General features: G+C 43.2%; 1 protein-coding gene across 1 annotated transcript in view; it reads left to right on the top strand.

Annotated features, from left to right (window-relative positions):
• ADGRA3 (adhesion G protein-coupled receptor A3) overlaps window positions 1-26,578 on the top strand; it is a 103,085-nt gene that overhangs the window by 53,275 nt on the left and 23,232 nt on the right. Inside the window, exons 8-14 of the mRNA XM_084800087.1 lie at window positions 2,585-2,749; window positions 5,069-5,270; window positions 6,045-6,200; window positions 14,596-14,757; window positions 17,323-17,526; window positions 25,843-26,056; window positions 26,267-26,475. Of these exons, the coding sequence (XP_084656213.1) occupies window positions 2,585-2,749; window positions 5,069-5,270; window positions 6,045-6,200; window positions 14,596-14,757; window positions 17,323-17,526; window positions 25,843-26,056; window positions 26,267-26,475 (1,312 nt within the window). The remainder of the gene's footprint in view (window positions 1-2,584; window positions 2,750-5,068; window positions 5,271-6,044; window positions 6,201-14,595; window positions 14,758-17,322; window positions 17,527-25,842; window positions 26,057-26,266; window positions 26,476-26,578) is intronic.

Raw genomic sequence — 26,578 nt, forward strand, 5'->3', positions numbered from 1 at the left:
GGCATATACATATGTCAAAGCTCATCAAATTATTCACTCTTAAGGAGTTTATGGTATAAATAGGCAATAATTGACATGATACAGCAACAAACTTTAAAAATAACAGACTCTTCTATCTACAAAGAACTTTGGTTAATTAAAGAAATCTAAGTTGTTTGACTAAAGTGGATTTACTTTACAAATTTGTCTCTGAAGTCATGCTTAAAATATACTCAATTTTTTACAGCAGCACAAAAAAAAAACCCACTTAATTCTAGGGAAAAAAAAAACTTGGCCTAACATTTTTCTTGGTAGAAACACTGGACTGACATGACAGTCTTTAATATGAAGATGGAGTGTCCTTTACCTAAGTTCACCTCAGAATGTGTAGAGAAAGGAAGCAAATGGCTGCTGAAGTGGGCAAGGCTGGAGCTTATTGATAGCTGATAGGTCTCCTGATGCCTTCCATCTCCATATGTAAGAGTCTGTGCTTGGAGTTTGCTTAGAAGATGAAACTCAGGCTGCTTCTTTCTTCTTGAGTTTCCTTAAGTCCTGACCTGCCGTCTGCAAGATTCCATGGACTGCCATCCCAGTGGATGCTTTTAGACCACAGAAATGTTGGCACAGTGTATGTGGAGCCAAGGTTCCCAGAAGGTGCCATCTGTACTGGGGCCCAGATAGAATCCCCACAACCACTGGCATTGGTCAGGCACCACATGGCTGCTGGCGACTAGTACTGTACAGTGTCCCCATCAAAATATGCCACATCTCTTTTGATGGCACCATACTTGGAGATGTGGGACTTTTGGCAGTTGTGGTGGTCCAAATGGGTACTGTATCAAAGTATTATGGAAGAAGAAAGGGTCATTTGTCTGAATTGATTCTGAGCTGTGATTACTATGAGGCAGTCACATCCCATGTGGAATCATTGTGTTTATTTAAATGTAAGGTTAACATTTTATTGTTTTGTAATTTTTAATTATATTTTTTAACTGTATCTTTCCAATGGCTAGGCTAGTGATTTATTAGAATATAGACACAGGTTATTTTTGCTTTTATTTTTTGAGTTTAGGCTGGCCTTGCTCTTCCTGCCTCAGCCTCCTCCATGCTGGGATTACAGGTGTGTACCACTACTATGGTTGGCTAGATTCTCTGTTTTGACCTCTGTCTTACTAGTTGGAACTAGCATAGACATTTTTCTTTTTGAGGATTAGGCACATATGAAGGCGTTACATAGTAAAGGCTCTTGAGCTGAGCGTGCAACCTAGACTATGTGACGTTTTCATCACCACAATTTCTGGGTATTTTGTCCTAGCTCAGTATAGCCATGCAGCAGGAAATCTTTAGATTTTAATGGTTATTGAATAAAGAATCTTGCTTTTTATGTCATTCATCATTAAAATATTTATTACAGCTGTTGGCTTCTTTCTTAACTTAGGAAAGCTAATATTCATTTTCTTTGATGATTCAAACTGTGACAGTGCCTCAGAGTCTTTATTAGGATGCTAGCCCTTGGTGATTTAGGAGAGCAGACAACTGTGTATTCACTTGGAGACATAATTTGATAAGTTAATTAAGATGATACATGCTTTATGTCTAATTATTTCTTATCATTTGTGTCTACATAACAATAGAGCATGGTGGATCATATAGAGGGATAGAGGTTAATTGAAGGTTTTGACACTTGCTCTTTAATTAATAGATTTTATATTAAAGCCTCATGGTTTCATTTTGAGAATGAGATTTATTGACTGTTAAGTAGAGATACAGGTTTAAGGGGAAACATAGTTTCACATAGAAACTTCTTTAGGCATCATTAACTGGCCCTTTACTAATCTTTTTCGAGATTTACTTTTATTTAGTGTGTGCATGTATATTTGTGCATGCATGCCACACTGTGCTGGGGGAGGTCACAGGGCTTTGCAGCAATTGGTTCTCTCTTGCCAAGTGTGGGTTCTGGAAATCAAGCTAAAGTCATCCAGCATGGCGGCAAGCGTCTTTATCTACTGACTACCCACCCAGTACCCGGCATGGCGGCAAGTGTCTTTACCTACTGACTGCCCACCCAGCACCCAGCATGGCAGCAAGCACCTTGACCCACTGACTCCCCACCAGTGTTGCTAGTATAACTTTTCTCCACACATATCTCCCTGTAAGGAATTTATTTATTTTTACCTATGTAAGTGCTTTGCTTACCTGTGTGTATGCGCCTCATGTGCATGTAGTACTCTTGGTGGCCAGAAGAGGTTACTAGATCCCCTGAAACCAGGAGGTACAGATGGTTCGCGAACTCTTTCGAGGGCAGCTGAGAGCAAGTGCTCTTCACACTGAGCCATTTCTCCAGCCTTGTCTCCTTAAATGTATAATGTCATAATTGCCCTTTCTTCATGAATATTTTGTTCAGAATCTTTGAAAAGGTTTTGCTTGCAAAATTGTTTCCCACCTCTGGGTTGGCTGATCTGTGTTTTACCATGCTTCCGAAATTCCTGTGTGTTATTTGTTCTATTGTGTATCTTCAGGATCCTAATCATGTTTCTCTCTTTGTAAATTAATTTTTCTTTCTTTCTTTCTCTCTTTCCTTTCTTTTCTTTTTTCTTTTTTTCAGCGCCCTAACCATTTCCAATATTCAGGCTGGATCCACTGGGAATTGGGGCTGTCATGTTCAGACCAAACGTGGGAATAATACAAGAACCGTTGATATTGTGGTATTAGAAAGCTCCGCCCAGTACTGTCCACCAGAGAGGGTTGTGAACAACAAAGGTGATTTCAGGTCAGTGACATGAAAAGGACTGGAAAAGGCTCTGTTGTCCCAAAGCTTTGCATTCTCAAAGACATGTGCTTGGTCTCTCATCCTCAGGAACAAAACGTGAGGGTGTGTGTGTGTGTGTGTGTGTGTGTGTGTGTGTGTGTGTGTGTGTGTACACGCGCGCTCGCGTGGATAGCCTTTGGCTGTCCTAGAATATACTGTACTCACTATATAGACCAGGCTGGCCTTGAACTTACAAAGATCTGCCAGCCTCTGCTTCTGGCCAGTGCACGGCCACCACCTGGGTAGGTTTTCTAGTCTTAAAAGTCACTTAGCTATAGAGATCATTGAGAAGAGAGACACAGGCCTACTTTTGTCTCCCCGTTAAGTAGTTCTCTAAATTGAGCCAGAAGGAGTTTGTGAAAGGAACATCATTTCCTAGGCTGAAACAGCTTTTGGGATCCGGTGGGTTCCAGGGCACTTGTAGCAGCTGCTGAGTCAGCTGTGATCCTTTTGGAAGGATTAGGACCTGTGAGAGTTGACAATGTTCCCTTAGACTTTCTTTACTTTGAAAGTTGCCGTAACACATCTTTCCTTTGTGTTTAGAGGCTTTTAATAATGAATTCTTAGTATAAACAAAAGAAGTACATTGCTTTTAAAATTTAGTACAAGATTATTTAGTAGTAGGATTGTATTGTTTCTGATGGGGGCTGGGGTATTGCTACCTCTTGGCTGTAGTCCCTGCAGTTACAGAGTAAGAAAGACTTTTAGTGTTTATCTTCCCAGTCTATGGCATACTGTAGCAGTGACATCTTTCAGTCACTGTGTTCTGCATTTCTGTTTTTACTGCTGTTTTAAAACAATTTGTGTGTGTGTAATTCAGCATTCCTCATTGCCGCTGGGTCTTTCATGTGCATTGAACACCGTGCTTATATGAGTACTTAAAAGTGTAATGTGCAACATTTGTTAATTTTGTGACATTCAGCATCTTTAATGGAGTAATCATAATATGTTTTCCATTTATGTTTGATTTTTGTCTTTTGTTCAGTTTTTGAGTGGCTTGTGTGTCTAATTGGTTAATGAATTATTTATCTTCTGACACTCCTTAAGGTATCAAAACATTAAAGCCCTGCTACATTAGTGACGTTCGTATTGTGTTGCTTGATTTGTTTATGCAGTTTTTGATTATGGTTCCTGTTTTGATATGATTGATCTGTCTCAGCAGCTCCACTGCTGTGCATCGGGTATAATTTGTATTAAGGATGCACAGCTTCATTTTCGATTTTAGAAAATAGAGTTCAAATACCAAAGGGTTCTCTCAGCTCTGAGTGGGGACGTGCAGCAGCAGCAGCATGTTTGAGCGGCTCAGGGTAGAACAACTTCTCCTGGAGAAATTCTGTGGACACCGATGAGGTGTTCAGGGATTCCCTGCACGGTCTCCCCTGTGAGGCTTCGTATAGACATAGCCGGATCTTAAAGGCAAATGACGCAGGCAGGTTCTAGAAGAATCCCTGGGTGAGCTTCACATAAGTGTTTCTGCCAAGGAACACTCTATGGGGACTAAGCACTCAGGGCTGCTCTTGCGGCCTAGCCTTTTAGGTTCTCCCTGTTTAGCACAGCCCAAACCTTGCAGACTACAGGGGGAAGCAGCTCTTTAGCTAAGCCTGCAGTGTAGGCACAGCCAGTTACAGTCGCAGGAACCAACCCCACCCCCACCCCACCCCCAGTTCCCACCCAGCCACTGGGCGGGTCAGTTGTGCAAACAGGGTTTTCTCAGGATGGCACTAAAAGACCTGCCGTGGCATCTTTACACTTCATGGTTCCTGGCCCTACTTGTAAAAAGGCCAAATTCTGCTTTTATCGAGCAAGAATCTTCTCTCATGTTATATTTGTTATTTAATGCCAAAAAGATAAAATAACACTTATTAAACAAACGTAAGCTGAAAGTGCCAATTTCAATATTTTGGGGCTTTGATATAATTAATTTCCTTGAACATTTGTAGCATTTAGATTTTAGATTTTCATTTTAGAAAAATTATCTTGTTGTCTTATGCTGTCAGAATATTCTCAGATAATAGACTGGATAAATGCATCCATAGTAACTTTTAAAACAGTATTGTGATCTCTACTCTCCGTGTGTGTGTGTGTGTGTGTGTGTGTGTGTGTGTGTGTGTGTGTGTGTGTGTGTGTGTGTGTGTATGTATGTGTGTGTGTGTGTGTGAGAGAGAGAGGGGGGGTTTCTTTGTTACCGTATTAACCCTTGCTTTTTTCTGTTCCATCACTGTGTTTATTAGCCTCGGCCATTCTAGGTTTTTTTAGACTGTCTTGTTTCTACCTGTGTAGATGGCCCAGGACTCTGGCGGGCATCACAGCGTATCTTCAGTGTACCCGGAACACGCACGGCAGTGGGATCTACCCTGGAAACTCACAGGACGAAAGGAAGGCTTGGCGCAGATGTGACAGAGGTGGCTTTTGGGCAGATGATGATTATTCTCGCTGCCAGTATGCAAATGATGTCACTAGAGTTCTGTATATGTTTAACCAGGTAACTATAGGACATTCTCATTCACCTGGGTTATGAATGAAATAGGGCATTTTAAATGTCAGACAAAGGGTAAGTAGTGTTGGGTGTAAATTCTTTCATATTTTTGGGACCAGGTGCTCCTGATCCCATCTTTTCCCAGTACGGCTTGACCAGCCAGAGTCCCAGACTTCCTAGGATTCTGATTCTATATTTCCATAATCCTTTAGTCAGAAAGGATCCCTGAGAGTTCTCGACTGACTCTCACTGTTGCTGTTTCGTCATTAACCATGTCTCACCAGATGTGGGATCTGCGTTAGGTGTTTTTCTGCTCCCCAGTACCATCTTAGTTCAATGCAGCAGTCGTTGCTGTCAGTGTCAGGTTAGCAAGTGCAAAACACCCCTGGCAGTGCATGGTCACAGAGATATATAGGAGGTGTGTCCACCGCTCCCGGCTGCAGAGCTGGGAGCCCCTTTCCTGAGCAAGTGGGAGACAGGTTTATGTAGAATCTGGACAGAGAGTAGATAGAGCCATGTTTTCACCCATAATGTCTTTAGATATTACTTTATTTCTTTCTGAGATTAATTTATCTCCCCCCCCCTCCAATAGAGGTTTTTTTTTTTTTTTTTTTTTTTTTTTTTTGTTTTGTTTTGTTTTGTTTTTTTTAATCAAAGTCCAACTTTCTTGAGTTTGAAAAACCATTTGATAAGTTTTGATTCCTCGGTAAATTTTGAAGGCAGTTAACGATGTCAGTGTCCTTAGTCCTTTTGTAAAGCGCTGTTTGCCTTTTTCCATAGATGCCCCTCAATCTCACAAATGCCGTCGCTACAGCCCGTCAGCTTCTGGCTTACACTGTGGAGGCAGCCAACTTTTCTGACAAAATGGATGTTATATTTGTGGCTGAAATGATAGAAAAGTTTGGAAGATTTACCAAAGAGGAAAAATCCAAAGAGGTAACGTTCGTTCAGACTTGCAAAACTTGCGGCATAAATTTCAGCCAACGGTAACCCCTAGTGGGATAGAGCAGAGTGCTTATATTTAAAGCTGATTTCTGTGAACTCCATGCACCTTGTGATTTCTAAACTTACCACTGAGAAACTTGTGCTCCAGTAGTGATGGAAGCCTTTGTATCTGGGAGATGGAGGTGAGCGCTTAGTTCTTGAACCCCTGGACGCCATGAGTAGCAGAGGTAGGTGCAGTGAGAAAGCAGCCTCTGCCATCTTGTGTGTGAGCCATCTGCTTCCTGTAGCCTCTGGGATACTCATTGTCTACACAGACAGGTGCTGCTCTTGTTTTAGTCACCTGCACCTTGTTGCAAACTGCCCCGTTACTTTCAGTATATAACGGAAATGAGAGGCTTCTGCAGAGCTTTGTATACATACATGAAACGCCACAGCACCTCTATGCACAACTTACATGTGTCAGTTAAAGAAGTTAGTGATTGTTGAGGTGTGTATTTAAGTAGGGCGTGTTAAAACTATGCTATATTTGCCAACATGGTATTCCTTAAGTGGCAAAAAACCACCGACAACCCCAGGTTTCATAGCAGCAAATAAAAGAAAATTATTTAAGTCTTGAGGCAAAGGCAACGTGTGCTTAAGCTGTGGTTTTGGGCTCTTTAAGAACTTTGTATACTGTTTCTAATGCGATGTAACCACTTGACTGAGATGGATTTAAAGATGAGCAGAAAGATCTTAGGTCAAGTGTGAACTGACGCCTGTTAAGTGAAGTGACATATCAGTGTACATAGTTAGGCTAGGGTTGAGCTGAACACAGGCAGTGGGTGTCCTCACAAAGGACTGTATTCTGCAGTGCCACAGTCACTTTCAGCCTTGTTCTAGTTTGGACAACAGGGAACCTTCTAGCTACACGGCGTCAGTATATTTCTTTGTGTGGGACATCACAGATTCATCGCTGGTAGTGTTTTAGGTAACTAATATACCCTCTTTCTCTACATCATTTAACCGAGGATTTTCTTTCCATTTTTAGACTATTCCAGTCTTGCATGTTGCTAGTAAGTTAGTAACTACAGCCCTTTTGGCGTTTACTTGATAGGGAGTAGTTAATGAGGGAGGGAAAATGGTTTGTGTATATAAATGGAACTCGGGTAATGGGCGACTTCACTGGGGAGCGAGACTGATTCAGCGCTGTTGTGTGAACTCATGGACCCTGGCTTGCAGACAAACCGCCCTATGCTTTTGACAACAGCCACTTCCCCGGGGGCAGTTTTGTTAGCCCTGGCAGAAGCTGCTTGGACTCTGACTGGCGCTGTTCCCCTCCGCTGTTGCTGATAATGACAGGGTAGCTGCCCGCAGCATTGCTATTGCATTCTGAAAGTGGAGTGCTTCAAGTCAGCAGAATAATTACAGTGACATTTGGAATGTGAGCTCCGAAACATTATAGCATGTGTATTCCTCCTGTGCTGGAGTGGAATGGGAGAACTGCTTTTCAGTTCTCAACTTGTAAAGAGCAGCTTGGAGGTCAGTGGATGGCTCAACAGGTTAAAATGCTTGCAGTGCAAGCCTGGCTGATAACAGGAACCTCTGTAAAGGTAGAAGGAGAGAGAAACAGTGTCCTCTGCGCGCGCGCGCGCGCGCGCGTACACACACACACACACACACACACACACACACACACACACACACACGGGCATGCATGCACCTATACTCACACATAGTGTACACAAACAACAACAGTAACAAATATAACCTTTATTCTTTTAAATAAGAGCAGTGTGGAACTGTTGCCTAGTGCTTGTGATACCTCCGTGTCTTGGCATCTTGTTGGCTTACTACTTAGTGGTTACCATGGGCTCTTTTCATTTCTAAAATTAGGATGATATTAGTCTTGTTTTAGCTTACTGAGTTTCTATACACAAGTAAAATTTTCAGGGAATTGATGTTCCATAGTAGTTTTGAAGCCTGGGTCTGCGTTTATGGGTTATGAAATTCTCTCATCTCCGAAGGTATTTATTTACTGTACAGTATTGTGGGTCTGTCCCATGGCCTTGTGTGTTGTACCTCTGCGATCCATCTCGGTCTAAGGAGGCCCTTTACAAACACTTGAAGGAGTGTCAGCTGCTTCTCTGAACATTAGTTGGAGGATATTATTTGTTACTTTCTGCTTAATACAGTAAAGTTTACAGCTTTCATCAAAAAGACGTGATGCCAACTTATTAAAAATCAAAAGAAAAACAGGCTTTATGCTTGAATCCTGAAAGTACAAATGTACTCCCTCTGATGCGGTGACTGTCATCCTGTGTGATCCTTTGGGAACAGCAGGCTTTGCTTTTTACTGGTTATTAGTGTAATAAATAGAAATCGTGGGGTTTAAGGACTGTATTTTAAGTTAATCACCACTGCATTAGATTATGCTAACATATCCTGAGATGCACATCCAGAAGATAGACAAGTAGTTTAATGAATTTCTCAATTATGCTTAGCAAGGTCTTCGCAGTGGGTGTGCCACGGGCTTCTGTGCATGGCTAGCATAGTCTGAGGCGATTGCTTTTTAAACCATGGTTGATTTCAGCCAGTGCAAGCCAGGAGCATTGTGCCAGGATAGCTACTGAAAGACGCTGCCCTAACAGACCTAAATGGTATATTTAGTGCCAAAGAGAGGCAGCTAAAGGTGTCCGTCTGGGTGTAACTGTGTACTCTGTATTTACTAGAGGAATCTTTTCTTAAGAAGCCAATACTTAATGTGTGTTTGGTGATGAGAAGGCTCATGAAGAGCAGGTTTGCTTTTGCCTCAGAGTCCTCTTGCTATGCTCCAGTGGCCTGTGTATGAGCAGAAAGCTCCCGTGAGTACACTCAGCACATTTGTATTTACACATTTATATTTGTGCCCATACACTTGTGTTAGTGTGATCACCTCCATTCTGTTTGTTTCAAATCTTCTCCACTTTTTTTTCCCCTTAGTTTTACCTGCCAGACTTTGTTCATGAAGGTTTTCAAAGACCCAGTGCCGGGTAGTGTGAGCCTCCTGGAGAAGTCACCTGCTGGGTTTGCCAGCACAGATTGCTCTCCTTGTCGCTGCCCTGGCCTAGGGTGGGTTCTGGGAATCTGCTGCAAGACTTCTTCTTCAGCAGAGCCTCTGAGAACTGTCGCCGAGTTTTCATCTTTTATATTATTACTGTTCATTTGAATATTTTCCCTTTGGGATTAGGCTCCTGTGAACATTTTATTAGAAAATTTCAGGAGTGTTGAGAATATTACCGTTAAGTCCTGTCTTATCTTCTCAGCTAACTGGGACAGTTTTCTTTCATCCATCTTATTTATATATCCTGTGAATCTAGTTTTCTCTCCCACTTCTTTCTTCCTAGCCTCCTCCCCTCCCTCAGTGATGGAATATTTCAAAGCTGACTTTACTTGTTTTGTTTACACATCATTTTTCTGAAGTAAAAAGAACTTTAGGACTGTTTTAGTGGGTGATGGAACCATGGTAGCATGGTCATTCCCTCCCCCCCCCCATTAAGAATAAACTGTAATGAAAATAAAAGAACTTTAAAGTGAGTATTAAAGCGCTGGGGATGTCACTCAGTCAGAAAGATGCTTGCCGTCGTAAGCACGAGGACCTGACTTCTGTCCCTAGAAACCATGGTCTCTTTTGGTTTGGTTTTTGTTTTTTAGCCTAATGGGTGCTTATAATCCTAGTATTTTGGAGGCTGAGGCACATGAGGTCCCTGGGGTTTGCTTGTTGGTCGACCTTAGCCTGCTTGGTTAGAGATCCTGTCTCTAAACGACAGCAACAGGATTGATAAGCAACAGAAAAGTTGGTCAGCTGTTCCTAAGGGACAGCACCTGTGGCTGAGCCCTGGCTTCCATCTCTGGTGTGCGCATGCACACACACACACACACACACACACACACACACACGCATGCACGTGTGTGTGTGTACACACACACACAGTGTCACCAGAGAGTCCTCACTGCCACCAGACATGTGGTCTATGTTCTGTCATGCATGTGCCTGGTTGGTTCAGGTATGTGTGTGTGTGTGTGTGTGTGTGTGTGTGTGTGTGTGTGTGTCTGTCTGTCTGTCTGTCTGTCTGTCTGAACAGGACCTGATTCTTCTGACCCTTTCATGACTGGAGCGGCCTACAGGGAAGGAGGCCAAGGAGAAACTATGCTTCTTAAACACAGGCTGTAGTTTTGTTTGGCTTTTTGTTTTTTGCTACCTGCATGTGAGATTTCAGGAATACTTCCTGATCTACTGTAACTTTCCCTACCACTATGACAGATTGTGACTTCTTTCCATAACTGAGTGGCAGAAGCATGTGACACTCTGTGATTATCTGCTGTAGGGACCATTTGGACCCCCCCTTTTTTTTTTCTTTTTTCTTTTTCTTTTTTTTTTTTTGAGTTCTTAGCCATTTGGTATAGAATAATGAGAACAGTGGCTCGTTCTCCACTAAAGCTGTCACTCTCTCCTTGTAGGGAACTCTCTCTTTTACAGTGCTTAGCGTGGGTTCTTTATGATCCTGGCGTTATCTGGAGGGCCAGAGCAGTTTGCTCACTTCATAATCACAGGTTTCAGAAGGAGTAACAAGTCTGTTAGGCTTCATGGTCAGATCTTCACAAAGTTCATGTGTTTAATTCTGCGAAAAATACAAAACACATTACGTTGTAACCGTGCTATTCTGTAGTGGCTCATGTTTGTGCATTAGCCTTCCATGCAATCAGTGCTTCTCCGTGTCATCTCTGAAGTTTTCATAACCAAAAGCAGTTCAGTTCTGGTGGGCACTGAGCGTGTCTGAGAACTTGATCACACTGCCTGTTACGTCTTTGTATACAGTCCTGAAGTGACAGCAAGCCCGAGTAGGAGACTAATCAAAAGCATCGTTCCAGATATTTGGAATCTGCATTTAAGTTCATTAGTCCATCCGTGTAAAAGTCTGATTTGATCTGATTGGCACATGCAGAATACGGTGTAGCCAGAGTCAGGAGCCATCTTCATATACTGGGAAGTAAGGGTCCTCTCCATCACAGCACCTGTTGTCAGAAGGGAAGGGGAGGGTGTGGGTATATTCTCCTGTTGCACATGAAATCAAATGAGTGAAATTCTACAGATTCACGGTGGCTGCCGTTGCTCCTTCTCCTGTCCCTTATTTTCCTCCTCCCTTCCTCCTTTTCTTCTTTCTCCTGCTTCCCTCCCCCTCCTTCCTTGTTTCCTGTTCCTCATCTCCCTCTTGTTCTTATTCCTCTTCCTCTTGTTCCCCCCCTCCTCCCTCCTTCTCCTCTTCCCTCCGCCACGTCCCCCCGTCCTTACTCTTCATTTTCATTTTGACATGCAGTCTCACCCTCTTCCCAGGTTGGTCTTCCCACCTCTCAGACGCAAGAGTCCTCCACCTCAGCCTTCCACGTGCTTGTCAGCTTGGAGCTGTACACCGCCATGCCTGCCTAGTTCCTCCTAATTATTCTGTCAGTTGATCCTGCTACTGCCTCGTGTTTGGGAGAACTAGTCCCCGAGGACGTGGGAGTCCGGCGAAATGGAATGTTTTGATTGTATTTCATTACTCTCTGTCACATTTTTACTCTGCGTAGTCCGTCATTGTAGTGATCTCAATGGGAATCACATTTTAAGATGAGAATTGCATGCTTGTTTTCTGTCTGTGCTATAAGCTTGGAAATAGAGCGTGTGTACTTCTTCTAGTGCTCAGGGCAGTGAGTCATGGTCAGTCAATGTTTATTCAGTGATACTGTAAGTGGACATCACTGATGGACATTGAACCATGGAGTAAAGGACCACTAATGGCCATTGGCAGGTCTACTGAGTCTTGCCTGGGTCCTAAGGTATGTATGTGAGCTACACACATTGCAGTGCCCTGACTGCAGGGAATTAAAGCTGAGATGCAGCTCTGATGTCCTGTAGTACGTGTAGGTCAGAGCTAGGGAATTTTTAATCATTAGAGCAAGGTGTATAGTTGAGGCACTAAGTCTTTCGGTCTGAAGTAGATACACAAAGCTCATCCAACCTTCTTTTTTATCAGTTGAAGAAAAGCATTTGTTGTGCATGAGGAGACACTCATGCAAAAGGCACACAGAGAAAAAGAAGGGGACTCAGAGGCTGAAGACTCCAGTCTCTTCTGGAGGGCTAAGAGTTTTATGGCCTCTGAGGAGTTTTCTCCCCTAATTTAGGATTGGTCAGTTCGAAGAAAGGTGAGATGGTTGATTGGCCCAGAACTGTTTTATGACATAACCTGAGTAGTCCTCGAATTTGTTGAGCCAGTCCTTCAGCAGGGGGCTCTTGGTGGGAGGCAGAAGCATACGAAGACAGCTCTTCTCTGAATTCAGGAGGGTGAGGAAGAAGCTGGCCATCTTGGAAGCTTGCCCCCTCTGTTACCTAGCCATGGCCCCTCTCCCTATCTGTCTGCCTAACGGGGAGTCTGTCTAGCTCCTTGTCTCTCATTCTCCCCTCTCAGAGATCACCCTAACTGGTGCTCAGGCCTTGGGGCTGGAGGTGGGTGGGTGAAGATAGCTCTTAGCTGCTTCAAGCTGGCAAAGGGTCAAAGATGGATGGGCAGCGGTCAAGTGCCTCAGAGGAGGATCTGTTAAAGGGGTCATGGTAAAACTTCACCAGTGTCGATGGTCCAGAGTGCATGGCAGCCATTGCTGATGGAGTGGGTCTGTAGGGAACTTGTTGTGTAAGTCAAGAAGTATCTTACTGAGTTGGTGCTTCCCCAAAAGCAATCTGAGATGAGCCCCCACACTGACTCAGCCCAGGGGTCTTGATTGGGTTTGTTTTCTCTTCCAGTTAAAGATTAAAAGGCAGGAAAAATCTGAAGTGCAAAGTCCCCTCTTTGGGCCCCATCTAGTACAAAGATTTCTGTTTTAGAAAACAGGTCTACCCTAGGGATTGAAATGGTTATTAAGTTTCCCATTTATTTATTTATTTATTTATTTATTTATTTATTTTTAAGGACCAGTAAAATAATGGAAGAAGCCAGCATGGTTTGTGTGCTTGTCATAGGCCAGGATTGGTTTCAAGAGCCTGGTATTTGTTATGTGCTAATCACCGACAAGGCACAGGGCTGTACTTGCCTCATTTCCAATAAAAGGAACTCAGGGTCAGAGAGGCGCCTGTCTGAGCTAGGCATTGAGAGTGCTGTGGTCACCTGTGCACTTCCGGAGATTGCTTTGCCCCTTGGTTATAGAGCGGCTGTCTGGTAGATTTCCATTGACCTATTTTCTTTGTCAAATGGACCATGGTAGGGTGGGCTGGACTTTTTCCTAAACCTCTACAGCCTTCTTATTTACACTTCTTGTGCAGAGTATTGGATGCAGAGCAGGGTTGAGGGCCTTAGCTGGGATCTTCTGGGATGATCAAAAGCCATCTGCTAAAACAGCCCTGGCTTTCTGGCTTGGCATTGCAGCTTAACGCCTTTGATGCTTGCTTTGTGGTATGAGGACCAGCCGGCTTGCAAAGCCCTGCTCCAGTTTCTGGAATGTGGAATGTTTTTGTTTTTGTTTTTTTTTTTTTTTCTTTTCCTATCCTCTGCCAAGACCTCTCCCTCATGAACATTTGATGCTGTTGCTCTTGAGAACTCCCTTGACTTGGGTGGGTCTTTGTAGTCAGCAGGCTGCCCAGTGCATTATGCTGTGGTAACTTGACTGCAGTAACTAGGTTCAAGTGACTGGTCCCTGCTGTTGTCTTCTGCTGATACCTACAAGGTACAAATGAACAGGTAACAGCAGAGTAAATGAAGTGAGCAACAGAGAAGTGAGTGCCTCCTAGGATCATTTGTTACGTGGCATTGGGTTTCCCAGTGCCCTTTGAGTTGAGATCTGTGAGTTCATTCACAATGAGAGGGCACGGGGGTCATGCATATACATGTTTGAGAGTGAGCACACAGTACTTTGGGTGCTCCGAGTGGTGAGTGTGACTGTATTTTGAACATGCCAGGAGATGGAGGAGCTATTGCACACACTGTATATAATTAACAAGAGTTTAAGCTAATACACAAGAAGTGATCATAATGGCTTTCTAGATGATGAGCTGAAGTCTGTCTGTGACAATGTGTCACATTCTCATCCTTAATTAATCTAATTGCCTTTCTTTTCCTCTGAGATGCTGCACAGCAGTCTTGTCACTAGTGATGTAGTGGCTACTTAAGTACTGTTTTGAGCTAAATATTACCAAGTGACCATAATTGAACGTCCCGTTCGTATCTTAAGAGCTTTAATGAGGAACAAGTATGCTCTTCCTACAGGAGATTTAGACAGAGGCTAATGTCATCCTTTAAAGTTTTTTTTTTTTTTTTTTTTTTTTTTTTTTATGCTTTTGGGTCTATCCAACAACTCGTCCTGGCTGTTAACATCTTTCTCTTCTCTCCGGTCTGCTCAACAGCTCGGTGATGTGATGGTTGATGTGGCCAGCAACATCATGTTGGCTGATGAGCGGGTCCTGTGGCTGGCGCAGAGGGAAGCCAAGGCGTGTAGTCGGATTGTCCAGTGCCTGCAGCGCATTGCTACACATCGCCTGGCCAGCGGGGCTCACGTGTACTCCACAGTAAGTGCCGCATTATCATAGGCCCGCGGGAGGGTTTGAGACTGGCCACTCCAACCTCATGAGAAGGGGCCTCATACCCTGTCATGGTGCCGCTGACTCTTGTTACTACATACAGATAAGCACAGAATGTCCTTCTCTGACACAATTTGAGAAGTTAATTTTGCGTCTGAGTAATTTATTTTCTCGGTTAACTAGAAGATACTTCTGCATTACCTAAATCTGAATGGCTGTCACTGTCTAATCCACTGAAATAAATTCTACTACAAAAATAAGAAATGATTGTATGGCTCTGCTGGCATGCCACCCGCTGCCCATCCAAGGTGGTACTCAGTTCTGAGACCTGAAGGGTGTTTTGGGAGAATCTCTGATATCTCGCCCAGGGCTTGGTCTTAAATAAAGGGCTGGGCCGCCTTCCAGCACTTGGAAATCTGTTGGTACAATACAATAATCTCTCAGTTAAACAGTGTTAAATTATGTCCATGCTAAGTCGAACTCTTACATTTCTTTGTGTACTGCTAATGTGTGGTCTAAAAATGTAATAATAGATGTATTGTCCTTCGGCTGTCATATTCAGATTGGATTAGTGGTTTTCAGCTCCTGGCTGTCACTGTGAAGCTGGTGCTCTACAGCTTGACCTGTGATTCTATGTAAATACAGAGGAACTGCTTTCTTTTTATTTTCCTGAGGCTATTTTGGTCATTTGTGCATTATTGTATCATTAGCTTGTTTAAGATTAGGATTTCTTCTTTCCCAAATAATTATTAAATTAGAGGCCTAATGTAGCTGCTGTCTCGTAGCCAAGTTCATGATAGCTTTGCTCGTAGATGCATGGCCTGACTTGAGACTGACTTGTCATTCAGTAGTCTCCCCAACTTTTTACACCCAGTCCCATCTTACAGCCCGACTTACCACTCAGCTGCACCCCACAGGTCCGTCTCCCAGGGAAGGGCACCATGAAAGTGGCGGTGCATGAAGTGAAGGCCATTTCAGCATGTAAGACTGGCTCCAGGAGTTACACATCTGCTTGCACAGCTGCCCCCCCCCCCCATCTCTAGAACGTATTCTAAGACCCCAGTGCTTGCCTGAAGCCATGGATAGTCGGGAGCTCTGCATTTGCCACTTGGTCTTCTGTGTTCATCCCTGCCATGCCAAGCTCAGCTTCTAAATCAGGCCCAGGAAGAGGTTGATAATAGTAGTTCCACCTAATAGTAAAGTGAGTCAATTACAACAGTGACGAAAGTTAGTTAGAACTTAGGAGTTGCGCTCATTTCTGGAAATTTTCATTTAGTACTATAGGATCGTGGTTGATCACCGGTGTCTGAACCTGGAGGAAGTAAACTAGGAATCAAGAGTGGGGTGAGAGGGGGTTGGGGGGGTGGGAGGGGGTGGGGTGGGGTCGCTGTGATAAGTAAAGACGGCAGGTGAAGAAGGATGTGAAGACGGGCTCTTCTCCAGAAGGACAGCTTTGTTTCCCCCAGGGATGTCTCATGCTCCAGCTGTGGTTGGTGTGACGTTTCCGAAGCCCTGCTGAACTTCGTGCGCTGTGATCTGGCAATAATTTGGAGTGTGTGTTGTTAGTTTACGTATCTAGTGAATGCTGATCTCACAGGGCTAGTGTGTGAAGTGAAAGCCAACACACACGTGACCGTCCTAACTGCAGTTTAGTCACCACGGTGTCCTTGGATGTACAGTGAATCCTGCCCCCTTGGCAGGTTGGAAAGTGAAACTTGTCACCTGTTCTCTTCCCGTGTCTTCCTTGGTATGGGTGGTGACTGGGAGAGATGCTTGCTGGGGGTCCTCCAGGCTACAAGCATGGTGGCTCATGGATTGACAGGTTCTACATCTTAGTGATCCCCTGAGTTCAGGTCACTTTTGAATTCCTTTAAAGCTGGAGAGTCGGCAGGTGCCATCTGTTTCTGGCAATTATCCTGACCTAATTTACTTAACTCTGTTTATCTCCTACCATTTAAATCAGCATCTGCCTTACTTTTCTAGGGGAAAAAAGCTCAGCTGTAGAGTGAGTCTGCAGATTTTCCCCCCCTGGAAGTCCTGTTCAGACAGCCTGCTTGTTCTCCACATGACAAGACAGTGTGGGTGGTCTGAGTGTCACTAGTGTTCCCTCCACTTAATCCTGTAGTCACAGCTCATTATCTTAAAACTTGAATTTTTAGTTTATTTGTACTTTATAAGCTATTTTTCAAATTATTTTTACTATTTCATTTTTACCTATGTAATGCTGAGATTTAAGCCCAGGGCTTTGTATGTGCTAGGCAAACACTCAGTATTGAGCTGCAGTGCCTGTTCTCAGGTTATTAGCTTTAAAAAAAAATTATTATATAATTAAATATTACATCATTACATCATTCATCCCTTCCCCTGTACTCCTTCCATGCCTGCTTTCTCAAATCTTCTTTCAGAGTCGCAGCCCTTTCCACTTTGTGTGTGTGTGTGTGTGTGTGTGTGTGTGTGTGTGTGTGTGTGTGTGTGTGTGTGTTCCTAAACACTCCCTTCCTTTACCCTGACATTCTAAGTCTCTCACAACCCCTGTTTGGTTTACTTTTGCAGTATTCGCCCAATATTGCTCTGGAAGCTTACGTCATCAAGGCTGCTGGCTTCACAGGGATGACCTGCTCCGTGTTCCAGAAAGTGGCCGCCTCCGACCGCACAGGCCTTCCTGACGCTGGGCGAAGGGACCCAGATGGGAACCTGGACAAGCAGCTAAGCTTCAAGTGCAACGTGTCCAGCACCTTCTCAAGCCTGGCCCTGAAGGTGTGCTGTGCTCTCTGTTCCTTTAAGAGTATCTGTGCTTAGATTTGCACACTCAGCCTTTGGTTTTGTACAGAAGCCATGCTTGGGGTGGGGTTTTTTTGGTTGTTGTTGTTTTGTTTTGTTTTTGTTTTTGTTTTTTAAAAAAAAAGGTGAGAGGCCTTGGAAGATTGTGCCACTGTTAGAAAGAAAGAAAGAAAGAAAGAAAGAAAGAAAGAAAGAAAGAAAGAAAGAAAGAAAGACAAAAAAAGCCAAAACAACTCTGACCAGGGTAGAACTAGACGGCTTCACAGGCCACACACTTTTTTGCCTTCATACTGCCTTTCTCCACCTAGAAATATCAAAAAGTACTGTTTGTGTGATTGCTATGGAATAAAGGCAGATATATTAATATTATTTACCAAAATGTTTTCTTCCTTGTAAAAGTTTTCTTCTTTTACTTAAGATAGTAAAGCATTTCTATGGAGTAATAGCACTATTGTGGGGGTTTCGGCAGTATGCCTACTGTGGGTACAGAAGCCAGGCTTGAGCTCTGAATCCAGTCATGATGTATGTCAGCATTTTTGGAAAACAGTGCAAATATGTGACATGTGTTTTTTAAAAAAATCCAAATTTGCAGTACATATATATTTTAATAGCATTTTCTTTTTGTCTGTTGTTTTTGCTTTTTGAGCAATGAAAAGAAAAGCTTATTTACTGACTTTCAGAGCTTGCCTCAGCCACACAGAACCAAAGAGCTCTAGAGGAGTAGCTGCGTCCGAGGGACCCACAGGCCTCTCACTTAACCCTGCTCTCTGTGGCCTCTGGTTGCAAGGAGCCTTGTTCTGTCCTTCCCTAATTGGCGTGGGAAACAGTTTTTTTTAATGCCTGTGAAATAATTGATCACAGAGGTTCTGGTACCCTGAAGGCTGCTGGGTACGCGTCCAATCAGAGAATGGATAATTAGTGTACATCCTCATAGTTCACTCTGATGCTTGCTGTTCATACGGAGAGCTACTGTGCTGAATATAGAAATAGTGTAGCCACCCAGGACAATCCAGAGTGGGCGAGGACGTCCGATGAGACTGTCTGGCTACTCCATACAGAGTGCTCAGAGGCCAGTTGGCCAGACTGGTGTCATCTTGGTGCGACGAAGGCGCATGATACCCCAGCGCCCCACCTATCCTCCAGCGCGTCTTAACCTTCCTGCACCTTTTACTGTAAAAAGCCACTGAGACAGCAGCACGCAGAGCCCATGTGAGACGGGCATGTGTTTGTGAGGAGGGCTTAAAATTGTTGTTGATGGCTTATATGATCATAGTTCGTAGGAAGGGATGGTTTTGTTTTTCTTTGGTTTTTCGAGATAGAGTTTCTCGGTGTAGCCTTGGCTATTCTGGACTCACTTTGTAGACCAGGCTGCCTGTTGTAGAAAATTGGTTACTAATATCTGCTGTTAATCCACAATTATTTTGGCAGTTATTACTCAGCTGCTAACATATCAATAAAAGACACAGACGCCTGATAGATTTTTAATAAGCCTTATTTCACCTGGGGCTGGGCAAATATTAACCCTAAACCACTTCATCATCTCCCAATCCCACATCCCATGCCATTTGCTCTAATCAGTCTTATTTGGGCCACTTCCCATCCAGAATAATATATAGTTGCACATGGGCCGCTTCTCTCCCGCCACGCCAATCCTCAGAGTAAATTCTTCCCGGCCACATGGTTCTTCTTTACACTAACTCATGGTGGTCTCAATCCCTTTTCTCTCATACATGTTTCTTTCCTTCCCATGATCCTTCATTCCTTCAAGTTCTGGCACCTTAGCTCTGCCTACCTCATTTCTGCCCTGCCCAGGTTTGTAAGCCATTTTATTTAGCCAACCAGGGATAATTTTGGAGGCAAGATTACACAGCATCATTTTGGGCACATGATAGTCTGCTTGTAAAAGACAGCAAGCAGACCTTGGGGAGCAAAATAAGTGAACAATCAAGTACAAAGCACCAGACCATGCTGTAGCAGCTGGCCTCCGTATCATAGAGATCTGCCTGCTTCTGTCTTCCTGAGTGCTGGGATTATAGGTGTGTGCCACTGTACCTGGCTGGAAGCAATGCCACCCTACATTTCATCAGTTTCACAGTCATGGCCCTGTGTCAAGAAGAATGTTTCTAGCTAACAGTGAGTGTGTCGAGTGAAGACTCAGGGATCTGCACATTACAGACTGGTCTCCTTTTAAGATCATCCTGTGACTAGAGAACATGGCACTGTTTGTGTTTGTGTCATTATTCTAATTTCATGGGTGGTTTTGGTGAAACAGGGTAGGGAAAAACATGCTCTTCATGATGTATGGTTGAATGTCAATAGTGAAAAATGCACTTCAGCTTTATCACTGTAACAGGGTACTTTCCTTACACCCCCACTTCAAATGTATGCTGGGCTGCCCCAGCCCTTGAGTGCCACCTGGCCCTCTTGCGTTTCTGTTTGGAGCACCATGCAGATCTTTCCATAGTGAGTGGCTGGTGTTGATGTCTTCTATGTCTACGTGATGTCCTCAAATCTACCATAGTACAAAGGTAACCTTATATGAAAGCAAGTCTCTGATGGTGTCTGTTTTTGTCCTCGGCTCTCTGGTCCCACATCCTCTGTTACTGCTTCTCCGCTGTCTAGTGAGAGCAAACTTCCCTTTGTTCATCTCCCACACTTGACCGCTGTGAGGCCAGGCACCTGCTATTTAATTCTCTTCTACTGGAATTTCCTGCTCCTCCCTACCTTTCCAGCTCCTTGATTACATGTTATATGACCCAGCCCAAGTGTCACCTCCAGCAAGTCTCAGCTAAAATTCTCTGGCCAGTCTTCCCATACCCTACCCTTGGATCCTTGGTTTCTTCCCATCATGTTCTGGTGACAGTGCCCTTTGTTTGTTGTCATGGTTATGTGTGTGGTGGGAGGGGGACCACCACAGGAGTCATATCAGGCGGGTCAGCTTCTGTAGATGTAATCTGAAGCCTGGCTGCAGGTCAAGAGTTCTAGGTGCTAGGAATTCACTCCTGTTACGGCACCCAAAGCTTTTCTAGTATCTAACTCCCACAGGGATTTGTTTTGCTGTCGATAGCATAATCTAGATATGTTCATATGATAGAACAAGTCTATTACCCGAAAACCACAGAGCAGTGTTAGCAGTCAGCCAGAGTTTTGAGTGAAGTACTAAGGGTCGATTCTTTTTTTTTCTTTTTAATTTATTCAGATTACATCTCAATTGTTATCCCATCCTTTGTATCCCCCCCACCCCATTCCTCCCTCCCTCCCACTTTAACCCTGTTCCCTGCCTATGTCTGTTACCAAGGGGGACCTCCTCCCCCACTAAATGGTCATAGGCTATCAAGATGAGACTTGATTCTTATTCTTTCTCTGAGTGCCACCAGGCCTCCCCAACATGAGGAAGTGGTCAAATATGGGGCACCAGAGTTCACGTCCCACTCAGTCCCTACTCTCCACTCCGTTGTGGAGAATGTCTTATCTATTGGCTGGATCTGAGAAGGGGTTCTATGTTTACTGCAAGTGTTGTCCTTGGTTGGTATGGTAGTTTGAACAGAACCCCTGGGTCCAGATCTGCCCATCATGATGTTCTTCTTGTAGGTTTCTAGGACCCTCTGGGTCCTTCTGTTTCCCCATTCTCCCATACTTCTTTCACTTAAGAGTCTAAGGGTTGAGTCTTTATGATTGACTCGAAGCCAGTTATCCTTGGGCATCCCACATGTCTCTCGTCACAGCACCCAGGGCTTCATCCTAGCTCAAGACCCATGCTGGTCATTATGCGCCTTCACACTTCCTGCCTTTTCTCAAGTGCTCAGTTCTTCCCTGCTTGGAAGACATTTTGCTGCTGTCCCACTGGGGCTCTGTGCAGACTGCTCCTTCATTTCCTTCTCCAGACAGAATTAGCAACTGTTAATCCCAAGGTGCTTTGTTTATTTGCTGGAATAGCTGTGAGCCCTCTGATGGTGAGTTGGTTCTCACAGGTCGCATGATGTGACTAAGAATGCACTCTCACCTGCTTGAGTGTCCTTCTTCCCTATAAACCAGCTGTGTGAATGGAGACCAGTGTCTTAGCTTCTCCGACAGTCAGTTCCGCGCTGTTGATAGGGGCTTGTGAAATGGTACCTCACTCAGAAGGTTTTGAAAAGATGAAAGGAGGTAAATCTGTTGACATTCACAGCAGTACTTTCTCAGTGTTAGCTTTATCATTACTACATTGTGGCGGTGGATGTGACCTCTAAATTATGAGTATTTGATAGCAAGGACCTGATGTCTTTGGGTACCACACAGGGCCACGTGCAAAGTAACCTATTCCCTAACAAATGTTGAACGAAGTTAGCAGTTAAACTTAACAAAGAAAGTGAGTTGTAAATGAATCCTAAAGCACCCTCCCCCACATTATCTTGAGCAAGGAGATAAGCCAGAGACGACTAGTTACAGACAAGGAAATGTGTTAGGTTAGGATGTACCACCTTTTTACAGTTACATGAGTACATAAATTGGTATTTTGTTGTTTTGAATTCAATGGTTTTTCACTCATCTCCTGATTTTAACGTTAAAACTTTATGAATGTTAAAAAAATATTACTTAAAAATTGAATATTAGTTATGGAGGAAGCCTGTATTATTTCATAAGATGCTAACGTAGATCTTTTCAGGTTTGAGTTACCGTCTGTCTTGCCTCTTAGTAGTTTGCCGTGTTTGGGACTGAAAAACACATGATAACATGCCTTTATGTGCTCACATTTTATCCCTTTGTATTAAAATTAATAGTGGAACAGAACTGTAGATGTCAGAACATGAGGTTCTGCCAGCACCTTTTCTCCCTGCTCGCTGACCGCTGTCCTCTCCCTGCCTAAGGACTAATCATCGCAACAGCCACAGCTCTGTAGGCTTTGGTTCCCCTCCTGGCTACGCCTCTCTCCATCCTCTGTCACGGAGGTCATTAGGAGTGTTTTGAGGTTGAGACACAGCGTCAAGGAAGACTGAGCAGTGTTACCCTGTGTCTCTTAAGACGTGACTGCTTGCAGTCTTCTTTGCAAGGCCCACCGTCTTCCAATAGTGATCACCAGAAGCCAAAATCATGCATTTCTCAAGGCTTCTTAAGAGACGTTTCCAGTTTATTAGCTGCAATTTGTATGTGTTTGTATCATCCTCATTGCTGTAATCCACACATTTAAAAAACTTACATATGATTAATTGAAATTATAAACTCGGCTTCCTGCCTCCAGGCCAGCAGATAAAGTTCTAGTCTCGAAGAATGTAACAAACTAAATGTTCTTCAGTGATTTCTAAAATTAGATTTACAACCTTCCCATCAATAGTGAACAACACTTCTTTTAAGGAAAGGAAGCGTGCATTTTTATATTCTTACTACAAATTTTGGGCATTATTGATACAGCTGGAACTCATCTTGTCAGCACCCCAGTGCTCTCTTTCTCTCTTATCCCATGGAACCTATAATTATTATTTGGTAATATTCTTTATTGGGCTTTGAAGGAAGTTTAGAAGCCCAGAGAAGGTTCTGTAGCTCTTGCTATGAGCTTTTTGTTTATTGCTTATGATTAGTTTTATAAGCTTAAGATTGGACTTAAAAAAAAAAATCTCAAAGTATGACATTTCTTTTTCTCAACTCTCCTTTAGACAATATTAGTCCTGACATTTAAAAAAATCAATTTGTCATCTAACCCTGAGTTACAACAGCTGTAGGTTCTATTCTTCTGTCCCCACCCGCTGTCTTTCTCTCTGACTTCCAGCAGGCCAGAAAGTTCAGGCCTACAGCAGGCCACCACGTGTTCTTGGACCACAAAAATCAATTTGGCTTATCATTACTAAATCTCTCCTAGAGGACTCCTTTTACTTCCAAATAATTTTGTGTTCTTTACGAAGCTGTTTTATGAATTTTATAGTTCTTAAGTTTGAATAGATATCCATTATGTAGGATTATGAACTATTATAATTGAATTATGTTTTGATTTTTATCTTTAGGTACCGTCTTATACACGTAAAAGAAATTTGTGTATTTTAGGGAAATTTACTAGGTTAGTAAATACGTATCTTTATAGTAAACTTTTTATATCATGTTATGTTTGTTTGTTTGTTTCATTTTTTTTTCTTTTATTGAAAGCATATTCTCTTCTCATATAATATATTCTGGTTACGATTTCCCCTCTCTGTACTCATCCCCGTTCCTCCTCACTTCCCTTCTCCAGATTCCCCCTCACTTTCTGTCTTTCGTTACAAAACAGGCTCCTAAGAGAAATAACCACCACACATGACAAAATACAATACCGCCAGTTGAAGCAAACACTTTTCCTATCAGAGCTGGACATGGCAATCCAAGAGGAAGAAAAGAGTCCTAAGAGCAGGCAGAAGATCCGTCTGTTCTCACACTCAGGACTCCCATAAAGCACAAGCTGATAAGCATGGTGTGCATGTAGAGGACCCGGGGCAGACCTGTGTAGGCCCTGTGCTGCTGCTGGTCCAGGCTCTGTGAGTGCACACGAGCTTTGCTCAGTTGGTGTAGAGGGCCTTGTTCTCCCAGGGAGAGTCCTCCATTGCCTCTGGCTCTGGCACTCTTTCTGCCTCTTCTTGGTGAGCCGCCCAAAGCTCTGAGTGGAGGCATTCGTGTCACTGGACATTTGTAAGAATACTGCAAACCTTTGTATGGTTTTCTTAGACAGTAGTTCTGACAGATATTTTCGTGACATCTTTAATTTAAGAGTAATATGTAAATTTCTCAAATAACACCCAACAGATTATTGCCAGATATCTGCCGTGCCAGCATTGTAAGCAGAGCACTTTTGTAATTATAAAGTCAATCATTTGCTTCAGTAGAACCTTTCAATTTTTTTTTCAGTAAGCATGCCATGTCGACTTGGTTAAATTTATTAACAGTGAGCTATTTTCAGTAAATGTAAGTGACAGGAAGTAGTACATGAGAGATTGAAAAAAAAAAAAAAGAAAGAATAATGCTATCTGCAGCCCGAACTCTTTTCTGTCTAGTTAATAAGCAGAAAGTGGTGCACGCGTCGAAGCTGCAGGCCTTGGTAGCGGGACACAGGCATGCACACTATTTAGAGTCCAGGGAAGGGGACAGCCACCTAAGGAAGTCACTGGAATGACTCTTCCACTAAAGAGCATGATCTTCAGACTTGTATAAAGTCTTTTTCTTGGCTGCCAGCCACATGTTCTGATCTGTCTCTTCTGTTGTCAACAAATTATCTTGTTCAGCAGCAAGTCAAATAGATGGATTCAGGAGTTTGTCAGACAGCACAATAGCGGGGTGCCGCTGTCAGGGACCCTCTGCCTAGCATGCCAGGCCTGTGGAGAGCGGAGGGCTCAAGCTGTGCAGCTCCTGTTGCCACAGACGTTGTAGAACATGGCTGTAAGCAAGAGACTTTAGTCAGATTATATGGTGGCTTAGGATTTGGCGTAGTATTCCATATGTCTCAGAACCCAAGCATTATTAAAGTGAAAGTCACCTTTGTCTTTCAAGAGGGAATTCTTTTGTTACCTTTCATGAAGATTGCTTTTGAGGGAGAAGTGGGGTCGAAGCCAAGAAAATGGCTTCATGATAAATTCTTCTCTTAGTGAATATTTTTAAGTAAGTTGGTTGTTAGCTTCTGAGTGTATAGACTTTTTTTTTTAAAGTTGAATGCTGTGTAACATAAAATCCACAGTAAATACAGATGACGTTGCTGTTTGACTCTTTGACAGAGATCAAGTGTGAATAAGTAAGGACACATTCTATGGCCAGCAAGCACTTTCAGTTTCTTCTGTTACCTTTTCCCAAGCACCCATTTCATTGTCTCCATGAAATGGATGCTGGGAAAAGAGTATGTTCAATTTAAATGTCTGTTTTCTCTGTAAAATTCTGTTCTTTTATTATGTGAACCTGGCTGTGTTCATTCTTGCTGATTGTTCTTGCTCATTGTAAAACTGATGAGTGACCACTGAAATACTTCGTCTGTTTAATGCTGTCTGCTGCAGCTGTGTGTGTGTTGTCTTGGGAAAATTAACAATACCCCTTTTCCTAAACTCTTGGAAAAAGAACTTGCATTTCTCTCTGTTCTATACATTTGGTATATGCTATAATGTACGCCTCAGACATTTTTTCCTGAACTTGTCAATTGTTTTAAATGTTAATTTTTTTGCACATACTCTTTGAAAACATGTTTAGCATACAATTTGAACATTTTTCATGACTGACATTGTTCAGATTTTTATGTTAGTTTGATGAACTTTATAATATATGTATGTGTGTATGTGTATGTATATATATATATATATTTTTTTTTTTCAGAATACTGTCATGGAGGCTTCTATTCAGCTTCCTTCCTCCCTTTTTTCACCAAAACAAAAACGAGAAGTCCGAGCAACCGATGACTCGCTCTATAAGCTTCAACTCATTGCATTCCGCAATGGAAAGCTTTTTCCGGCCACTGGAAATTCAACAAAGTTGGCAGATGATGGCAAGCGGCGGACAGTGGTGACCCCCGTGATCCTCACGAAAATAGGTTTGTGTGGCAGATGTTACCCGGCAGTTGGTGGGCACCGTGGCTTTATTGGTTGCTCTTCCTAAAACGTGCTTATTTCTGTTCTTTGTTGTTTTAATGAGTCACTAGTGAAAAAAGATCTCGCAGAGTGCCCATCAGTGTACAAGTCGGCATTTAATTGTTTATGAAGTTTGTTTGAGAAATAACGTTTTTCCCCCCCATTTTCTCCAGATGGTGTGACCGTAGATACCCACCACATCCCTGTTAATGTGACGCTGCGACGGATCGCGCACGGAGCAGATGCTGTGGCAGCGCAGTGGGACTTTGATTTGCTGAGTGGGCAAGGAGGCTGGAAGTCAGACGGGTGCTGTATACTCTCCTCGGATGAGAACGTCACCACCATTCAGTGCGGCTCCCTGGGCAACTACGCTGTGCTAATGGTGTGGCCCGTTGTTAGCTTGATGTATAAATGCTGAATATTCGAATGGCTCGCTATGCGTAACTGAGCTCAAACAAACAAACAAAAAAATTTTTTTTGCTTTT

This window comes from Acomys minous, assembly GCF_964271855.1.
Source record: "Acomys minous genome assembly, chromosome: 10".
Classification (NCBI taxonomy): Eukaryota; Metazoa; Chordata; class Mammalia; order Rodentia; family Muridae; genus Acomys; species Acomys minous.